The sequence below is a fragment of the Colobus angolensis genome, unplaced genomic scaffold (assembly GCF_000951035.1).
Source record: "Colobus angolensis palliatus isolate OR3802 unplaced genomic scaffold, Cang.pa_1.0 Scaffold121, whole genome shotgun sequence".
Lineage (NCBI taxonomy): Eukaryota > Metazoa > Chordata > Mammalia > Primates > Cercopithecidae > Colobus > Colobus angolensis.
Window position 1 is genome coordinate 4,583,923 of NW_012113253.1, and position 10,289 is coordinate 4,594,211.

The 10,289-nt window shown below is 34.0% G+C and overlaps 1 protein-coding gene across 3 annotated transcripts in view; it reads right to left on the reverse strand.

Moving 5' to 3' along the window:
* Positions 1–882: 882 nt before the first annotated feature.
* FZD6 (frizzled class receptor 6) overlaps positions 883–10,289 on the reverse strand; it is a 36,012-nt gene continuing 26,605 nt past the window's right edge. For all 3 annotated transcript variants that reach the window (XM_011931104.1, XM_011931112.1, XM_011931121.1), the window contains exons 4-7: positions 8,211–9,228; positions 5,303–5,451; positions 3,711–4,121; positions 883–2,424 (exon numbers count right to left, since the gene is read on the reverse strand). In XM_011931104.1, the coding sequence (XP_011786494.1) occupies positions 2,256–2,424; positions 3,711–4,121; positions 5,303–5,451; positions 8,211–9,228 (1,747 nt within the window). In that variant the 3' untranslated portion in view covers positions 883–2,255. The remainder of the gene's footprint in view (positions 2,425–3,710; positions 4,122–5,302; positions 5,452–8,210; positions 9,229–10,289) is intronic.

The following is a 10,289-nucleotide window of genomic DNA, read 5'->3' on the forward strand; positions in this document are numbered from 1 at the left end:
ATTCTTGTTCATGTTTTAATGAACAAAAATAGTCTTTTTGGCATACCTGATTATTTGATTGTATGATGAGCACTGTGGTACTTTTAGAGTATATAAAATAACGTTTTCTTCCTCCAGAGAAGGTTTTCATTTACCTGGTGCTTGAGGGTATTACTAATCCAGAGCTACCTTAATCTAATTTCAGGGTTTGAGCTTTTTTCTATCTACCCAGACAACTTGAAGCAGGGCTGCTTTATGTACAACTCACATGTACTTTTAGGATCCAGCCCTTTGAGGTCAAAATTCTAAGTGTAGGGTGGTTGCAGACCCCTTGTCTTCCAGCCCTTTGAGGCTGTCAATAGCACACTGTTCCACTTCTCAGCCACCCTTTCCAAGTAATCAAATGCTCCTGGGCAAAAGCAGCTCCAAATGTTGGGCTTCATGGCGAGAATTTCTCTCTTTTCCCAGATCTTAACTTGGCAATTCCTCACTGTCTTATTAGTTTTTTAATGTTTGGGGGTAATATTATTTTACTTCTTTTTTTCCCCCATCACAGAAATCTGCCTACTGTTTCATTTCATCCATATATTTTAGCCTTCTTTTTTGGGAGGTTTGTCTGTATCACCTAATCACTGTTAGGAGGAAAACAGGGTCCTGGGGTTCCTTTTGCTTCACCCCCCACACCCCAGAGCTTTCCTACTGGCTTTAAAAAGTTACACTTAATATAGCTGTATAATTTACATTTTTGGAGAGAAATCGTGACAAAAAACAAGAGTCTTGACTGTATTCTCCTTCAAAGTTAAAAAGAAGCTTCTGACTTATCAGTCATGGAGTCACTAATCTAAAAAATTACACTACTTCCTCGGCCAGAACTACTATACCTAACCACAGAATACTCCATAATTCTTATACAAAGATAATTTTATTAATGAAAAGATCACACAAAACAAAGTTTTTGTATTCAAAGTTATCTGTTTAAAATGTGGAAAAGGTAATATTTACAACATTTTCCATACAGTACATAGTTTTTATGCCTTAACAGAATGCTAAATAGAGAAAAAAACTGAGAGCAAATGCTAAATGGAGAGAAAACCAAAAGCATCAGAAAACCTTATTCAGAGAATAATACGTAATAGGAAACAAAATTAAGAAAACTCCTTAATATTTTTAAGTATGTTGTATAAAAACATTGTGTCTTGTTTATTGGGACTACCTTTTTTCCATTTGATTGGCACTAATATCGCTATCACACTTTTTAATGTTCAGCAAAATCCTAGTGAGCTGCCGAAATGAATTCTACAAAATGTCTGAGAAGGATACAAATTTTACATTTGTACGATACAAAATTTAATATTCTAAATGTTAAAAAACAAAAGTTAAAACAAAGAAAAAGTATAAGCAACTGTAAGTGGTTATAATACAATTAATGGGTGGTCATGAAACATTAAAAAAAGGAAATCAATTGCACTTGGCCTAATATACAAAAGACTAACATTTTATCTACTAACCCTTTAGGACATTTTATTTTAAATATGCAGAAGGATCAGTGAGCAGCATAATACAATCAACAGTGGACACTCTGAGTAAGCACCTTATTCCAGTCACATAATTTAGATCCGTGAAATTCCTCAAACAATGAGACTATACAATTTACACATTTTCGATGGTAAGGTATCAATAAGTGGGTTTTTAAAGTTAAATTCCTATTAAAAGACTTTTTGGTATATCTTTTTTTATAGTATAAAATAGTACTATTTTACAATTTTCTTAGAAATTCAGTGTAAAAGCTACCAAAGTGCTAAAATATCACAATAGCATGATAATAATACTTGAATAGGATTTCAAAAAAGTTCAAATACATATAAACTTATTTCTAAATCTGTATAAAAAGATACAAGGATAAGTTTTAAATACCTCAGCAAAGAAATATCTTGATTTTATATCAAAAAAGTAAAATAGCATAGTATATCTTAAAATACTCTTAACAAGAGTAGAATCTTCATAAATAGAAAAGGAAGATTCCTCTAACTCTGTCCTCCCACACCATTAAAAAAATATTATTAACCTGCACATTTCTGTTTTCAGGTATACTGTTGTCATTAACCTTTGTGTGAAATGAGTCATATTATTCTTGAACTCTATTTTTTCCAGTATAACAGTAGGCAATGCAGCTTGAAGTGCAAAAGAAGAATGTAACAGTGGTTCTTACAAAACAGTGCATAGGTCACTTCCAGTGTAACACAAATTTGCTTCTGAGTAATGAGAGAAAATGTTCTTCAAGTATCTGAATGACAACCACCTCCCTGCTCTTTTCTCACTCCTGAAACCGGGTGAACAAGTAGAGATGTGGAACCTTTGAGACTGCTTGGTTCTGAAGAACTGGGGACCTGCAAACTGTTGCTCTGTGCCAGGCCAGTGTCAGTAATATCACTCTTTGGACTAATCCTAGATAAAAGAAAAAACGTTGACACACACACATCCACAAGCACAGATATGATGCCATTTTTCATGAGTTTAACCCCTCACCAGTGTCCACCTTTATCAGAGAATAAGTAGTTCAAAGTCTTTAGGTGTACTTTAACACTTCAAAATACAAATAATTTTTGTTTTTATTTATTTTTGTTTGAGATGGAGTCTCCATTGCCCAGGCTGGACTGCAGTAGCGTGATCTCGGCTCACTGCAACCTCCGCCTCCTGGTTTCAAGAGATTCTCCTGCCTCAGCCTCCCAAGTAGCTGGGACTACAGGTGGATGCCACCATACCCGGCTAATTTTTTGTATTTTTAGTAGAGATGGGGTTTCACCATGTTAGCCAGAATGGTCTCAATCTCCTGACCTTGTGATCTGCCCACCTTGGCCTCCCAAAGGGCTGGGATTACAGGTGTGAGCCACCATGCCTGGCCAAATAATTTTTTAAAATATAATATTCACTGACTTCAGAAACTTCATCAAGCACTACTCATATATAGGCTGAACATGGAGTCTCATGGGGAATAGAATTAATAAGGCAGGATTCCTGTCCTCAGTTTAACAAATGTTTTATTGATTTCCCACCATGGATCAGTACTGTGTAAGAAATTGGGAACACAAAGAACAAAAAATTCAGCTTTCCCTTTGAGAAGGTTACAAATCTACTAGAAGATAAAGCATGTATCTAATTCCAATCCAAATATACGAAAGCTGCCATAGGAACACAGAGAAGATGCATTTAGCCTAGTCTGAGAGGGTTAGGTAAGATAACTTTGAGATCTTAATGCAATTAGCTGTTTGCATTCTGGCTTACCTGTGTTTTGGTCACCTATGGCCATTGAGAAAACTCATTAAAGATAATGTCAGTATCTTTTCATGTTCAGAAAATAAAATAATTTTAGATAAAATGACACATTTTAATTTTGTATAGGGTGACACCTTTTAGACAGAATTAAAATGCAGTATTAATTAAAACTTAGCCTGTATTTCAGGTGAATTGCATTTACTTAAATGTACAAGGAACTCTTAACAATTACCACAGAAATGAACATTCCTACTTGAACAACATATATTAAAGCTGTTCTCAAAGCCAAGAATTAAACTACTAAATAGCATTATTTATAGGCTGAACCCAAACTTCCTTTGGGTAAGAGTACAGACATAATATATCACAAAATGCTTTCCAGATATGTTACACTTGAATAAAAAATGTGTAATTCAGTATTTAAAATAGTGATGATTTTACATAAAATCAAATCTCACCTTCCTTCACTCCGTGCACCTTCAGATACACTGCCTGCCTGGCCCTTCCTGTTGACCTGTTCCCCAGAGAGTCTGGAGCTGGATGCTGCTGGCGAGGCAGGTTCACCACAGTCCTGTTCTCTTAACCTGGGGGTGCTAGCTCCGTCCGCCATCACCTCTCTCATTGATGTTTCTGGTGAGGTTTGGATTTCTGTCAAAGTTTCTTGTCCTAGGTAATCATGGCTAGTAATTGCTACTGCAGAAGTGCCATGATTTGCTGTAGCTCCTGTGCTGGTTCCCATGGATTTGGAAATGACCTTCAGCTTGTGTGAACTTGGTTTATAGTGCTTCTTTTTGTGTTTAACTTTAGAATTGTGCTTTAAGAAAAACTCACATGATTCCTGTAGTACTCTTCGACTTTCACTGATTGGACTGTAAGAAAATTGAAGGAGAGGATTTACTCAAATTACAAGTGTTACAGTAGAGGCTATAAAGGATATCACATATCTTTTGCCAAAAATCCTTAGTCACTAAGGTTGAAAATTCTATGGTTTATATTATTATAAAATCTGAGATTATAAATACTAGGACATAAATTGATTTTATAAAATCTTTTGGGTATACACTCTAAGTTGCTTTTGTCAGTATAAATAGTAAACTGGCAAGAAATTAAAAAGGCAAGAATCAAAGGATGAGGGCAAGGAGACTCAAAACAGCATAAATGTACTATACATAATACTGTATTTGTATCATACATAAATATGTAATATAAAAGTAAACCAGAAGAAAAAGATAGAGAATACAATTAATGGGCTTCATTTAAATATAACTCTTTCCTTTCTAACATTAAAAATTAGCAAGTTACACTGAAATTAGTGTGAGTACATAAATATGAGATAGACATATAATAATAGTGCAAAAAAAATCCAGTTAAATATGATTCTTCAGGTCTACAGTTCTGAAATAAGTTAATCAAACCAGTGGGGAACAATTTTTAAAAAGCTATAGTACATTGTATATAGTGTGTGTGTACACATGTGTATATATAATATATATATATAACTAAGATGAATTACTCATAAATATAAATCAATATTGTTATAGAATATTCCATAAGTTTGAATTTTTAACATCTTAAGACAAGTAAGTGAAAATAGGTCATAGCTGTGTGTAATAAGATTTAAAGGTAGTAAATAATGGCCATAACACATCACTTATATTTGAATCATACTTTATAGGTTTCTTTATATATACTTAGTCTTATTTAATCTTTCATCATTGATAAAAAGGATAAAATTATTTAAAATGCTGTACCCAAAATAATGAATCCAATGAAAGCAGTAATAATATTGGATATACTATAAATCATGAAAAGAAAATATGCCTTTCATAAATCTTTCATTCATATTTCAAATAGAATAGTATATGTCAGACTAGTATAACAAATGCAAAAATAAAGCATGTCTCTTTCATGAAAAAAATTTCCAAACTTCAGTTGGCTAATCAAATTGAAATAATAGTTGATATAATGAAACTCTAGTACATTGAACAGTTCCTTGGCATTTTGATCTGCTTATTTAAAAACCGTGTCAGACAATTCAATCGTTTCTTACTCTCTCTTGCGATTTCGTTTAAAAAACCCAGCCCATTCTGTGCATGTCTTTTTGCTTCCAACCCAGAAGACAGCAGAGATGCCAACAATTAATGTCATCAGGTATTTTATCATAAATAAAGCCAATTCTGGTCGAGCTTTTGCTTTTGCCTACAAAAAATAGTGAATAATAATATTTTCAGTGATGCACTTAAAGTGGAAAGAAGTCTATATTATCCATATAATACGAACAAAAATTATAAATCTTCAACTGTTTTACTAAAAAGGTTTGAAATGATATAATGAAGCATGCTCTAAGTGCAATACATTTTTATCTAAATGCTGAACAAAGAAGCTTTATGAATCAAATCTCTAGAAAGGGGAAAATACTGAAATATATTTAAGAATAATCTCCTAAATCTTGGCATGATTTCCTCCCATTTTTTTCTCGATAGATACAGTAGCCTCTTATAATTGCCAGAATATTTGCCTCTAAATATTTACCTATTTTCCCCCACTATACTCTACCACAAAAATGCATTTAAACTCATCATAACAATAAATATTTTACAGCTTTTATACATTATTAATATTTATATTATAAAAACTTGGTTAAAGTAAATTAAGTAAAATGTGAAAATTTCCTAAGAATTGAAATTATACTTTTCTTTTAGGCATAAACTTTGAAATTCTAACCTTAAACATTGCACAAGGGTCAAGATATTACATACTCTGCATTTCTTGCCTTTTTCACTTACTAATATTTCTTGGAGACCATTCTGTATCAGTACAAATAGAGCTCTTTATTTTATTTTATATTTTTATTTTTAATTTTTGAGACGGGAGTCTCACTCTGTCACCCAGGCTAGAGTGCAGTGGCATGATCTTGGCTCACTGCAACCTCCGCCTCCCTGTTCAAGCAAGTCTCCCACCTCAGCCTCCCGAGTAGCTGGGACTATAAGCGCACACAGCCACGCCTGGCTAATTTGTTGTATTTTAGTAGAGACGGTGTTTTACCATGTTGCCCAGGCTAGTCTTGAACTCCTGAGCTCAGGCAATCCGCCCTCCTCAGCTTCCCCAAATGCTAGGATTACAGGCGTGAACCACTGCGCCCGGCCAGAGCTCTTTATTCTTTGTAAAGGCTGTTCCATTGTGTGAGTGAACCATAACTTATTCTACTATCCCTATTAATAGATATTTACTTCCAATCTATTGTCATTTGCAAATAATGTTGTAGTGACTATCTTGGTATTATTTAATTTCTCATATTTGTAAGCAAATCTGTCTATAAATTCCCAGAAGGGCAGGATCAGTGTACACACATTATAAATCTATACATACTGTGAAATTGCTTCAACAGAAGGTTGAACTAACTCTTAATAGCAAAGTCTGAAAATATGTATTTTGCTATTGTCTCACCACACAGTGGTTAGGACACCTTTAGATGTTTGCCATATCATACATGGAAATATAATTTAATTTAACTTTACATTTATTTTAATATAACTTTTTTCACATGTTTAAGAATAGTTTTTTCATTTTTATTTTCTGTGAATCTTTTTCCTACTCTTTTCTCATTTTTATATCAGATGGTTTTTTTCTTATTGATCTGTAGCAACTCTTTATAAATTAGAGAAATTAGCTCTTCAACTATGATGTCATATGCAAATAAACTTTCCCAGTTGGTCTTTTGACATTGATTATGGATTGGTTGTTGTTTTTGTTTTGTCACACAGAATTTTTAAAAAAATTTTTTTACTTAGTCAAATTTAGCAATCTTTTGTAATTTCTGTAACTACAAGAATATTATAGCCTTCTCCACTTGAAGATTATAATTTTCTAATTATATCCTATATTTTATAATTTCTTACATAAAACATAAGAAACATAGATCTTAAACTTAAAAACCATAGATCTTAAACTTTTTAGCAATATGTAATAATTTCCTCTCCTGACCTTGCCAAAAAGACTGAGGAATCTAGGAGTCATTATTAATATAGCAGGATCACATTAAGACACAGCCCTCTTATTAAGTATATAGTAAAAACAAACTATGGGTAACAGATTATGGACAAGGTATAAGGCCAGTAAAACTAGTATCCCCACATACCAACATAAAAAATAGGTTCCACAATGTTATAAAGCAGTAACTTTCTGAAATATAAGCTATTATATGAAATAGTTTGACCTTTCTATTGCATAATTTGATACACTGTGATGGCAGTGCTCTTGTTCAATGCACTTAATACCACACAGAGTCAGGAATAATGTCTAAAATCTATTAAAACAAAACCAAATTTATATTTATAAAACTTCAACTAAAAAGCTTTAAGAAATTTTATACTTTCAGAAATTTACTTTTATTAATTTTAAAAACACCACCCTTATACTAATCATAAGAATCAGAAATACACAAAACATATTTTGTTACAACTGTGTTTTTTTCAATTGAGAAATGACAGATGAGTCAGGCAAAAAGCAAATTCTGTTTTTGTAAGTATATACTATGTAAAAAGCTATAAGATAATATGATCCAATTAAATATATCCAAATAAGATTTTTTACTACTAACTAAAAAATTAAAAACAGTTGCCAGCGCAGCAAAAAGTGACTTCTGTTTTCCTCCCAATGTCAAGGTCTGTTCTTTTGACTCTGCTCTTTATTGCTATTAATCTGCCTTTGTAGCTTAATTTAATTTTTCAGAGAATAAAGGAAGTGCTTTACTACACAACTGAAGCTAAAGCTTGAGGAAGGAAGTCATGAAACATTCACCCCAGTTTCAGTTGATGTGTAGGAAATCCTTACCTATGGCTCTTGTATTTTCTCCGCTGAAATCAACTTTTACATCCATGACTAATACAAGTATATTTCCATGGAACATTTTCTACATTAAATGTAAATATAGACATAATCCAAGTGATAGCTTTTACCTGATAAGGACATGGGATATGGTACTGACGACAATGATCAGAGACCCAAGTTATCTCCCAGGTAATCCTGTTCACTTGCTCATAGACGTAACATCCGAGAAGTGTCACTAATGGCACAAGATACAAGCCGCTGAAGACTCCAATTCGAATCATAAATTTCTTTAGTTTTTCTTGGTTCCGGCCATCATGTTGTATGACTTGTCGAACATGATTTAAGGAAATAATGCCAGCTAAAAGAAGAGAGAGCCCAACAAACACACAAAGGCACAGTGGCAAGAGAACAAAGTACCGAGAAGCATCCAGGTCATAAAGGCCAACAAAGCAAACTCCACTAATGTTGTCTCCTTCAACTTTGTTCATAGCAAGAAGCATAACAGTCAGGAAACCTGGTGTTCCCCATGCAACAGCATGAAACCACACTGCTTTTTGTTCGATGGCTTCACAACTCCATTTTCTTCCTGCAGCTAAGAACCAAGTAATGGTAAGAATCACCCACCACACAGTGCCAGCCATTGTGAAAAAATACAAAAGCATAAACAAAATGGTGCAAGCCTTATTTTGCGACCCTAGGACAACAGTGTCACCAAGTTCTAGCTTCTCATCTGCCTTATTGCAGGCTGTGTTATCGCCTAGCAAAAATCCAATGAAGTACATAAGAGATACAATGCTGTAACAGACAGAGTAATATATAATCGGTCTCTCTGGGTATCTGAATCTTCTAACATCAATTAAAAAAGTAAGGAATGTGAACAGAGTTGCACAAAGACAAAATATTGAAACTATTCCAATAAAACTTTTTGCAAACTCTAGCTCATCGCTTTGAAAATACATGTTGGGGCATGGAGGCGCACATTGGTCAATTCCCAGAAACTTATACCCTTGTCCCCCAGAAGTCTTAAGATGCCTTGGACACCAAAATCCAATGTCTCTTTGGACTTGTTCTGTTTTCTTCTGAGGACCAAGAAATTCTGTGTGTGGATCAAAAGTTACAGGAACAGTCTCATCACAGTATTGTAATCTGTAAAGATTATAAAAATTAAATATATGAAATCAACATTTTTATTGATTCACTATTTTAAGCTGCGCTTTCCAACTATAAAATATTACCTTATGTATTCATGATTGATGGGAAGAGATACAAACTTAAATGGATTACAGATAAGAAATTTTTGAAGTTGACTAAAAACTTGTGGCTGTTAATGGGGCCTCAACACAATAATTTATATTAAATACAAAGCAGGTGAACATGAAAAGGCACTTCCTTGGAAAAAATTAGCCAGTTAACAATTTTAAAATAATTTCTGTTTTTAAGGCTAAATATTTAAGAATTTATCTTAATTGGTAGCTTCCAGAGAAGTACTGGCTTGTCTCTTTATAGCATATAAAGTATGTCTTTATATCATATGAACTGTCTTGTCTATTCACTTTTATGCCCATAAGAAAAGTGAAGCAACCATATAACTAAGGTGATGATAACTAAAATGACTGAAATGAGATCCTTCTCTGGATTGACAGGATAGAGTTCAAGTTTTTAAAGAAAGGCAAGTACACCAGCAAGAGGTAGGCTGAGGACCAGCTTAATGAAGATCACCATTTTGTTCAAGTTAGGCTCTTTGCCTCCCTTGTTTATGGACAGTCCTGAGTGATAGATGGAGATATTTCCATCTCATACAGAAATTTATTACTAAGTTGAGTTTGTATATACCAGTATTATTTTGGGGGATCTATAACGGTTTAAAAAGTAGTGGAGGTTTTGGCCAGGCGCAGTGGCTCACGCCTATAAACTCAGCACTTTGGAAGGCTGAGGCAGGCAGATAACTTGAGGTCAGGAGTTCAAGACCAGCCTGGCCAACATGGTGAAACCCTGTCTCTACTAAAAATATGAAAATTAGCTGGGCGTGGTGACAGGTGCCAGTAATCCCAGTGACTTGGGAAGCTGAGGCAGGAGAATCACTCGAACCTGGGAGACGGAGGTTGCAGTGAGCCAAGACTGAGCCACTGCACTCCAGCCTGGGAGACAGAGGGAGACTCTGTCTCAAGGAAAAATAAAAAGTATTGGAGGTTTTAAATGAGAAAGCA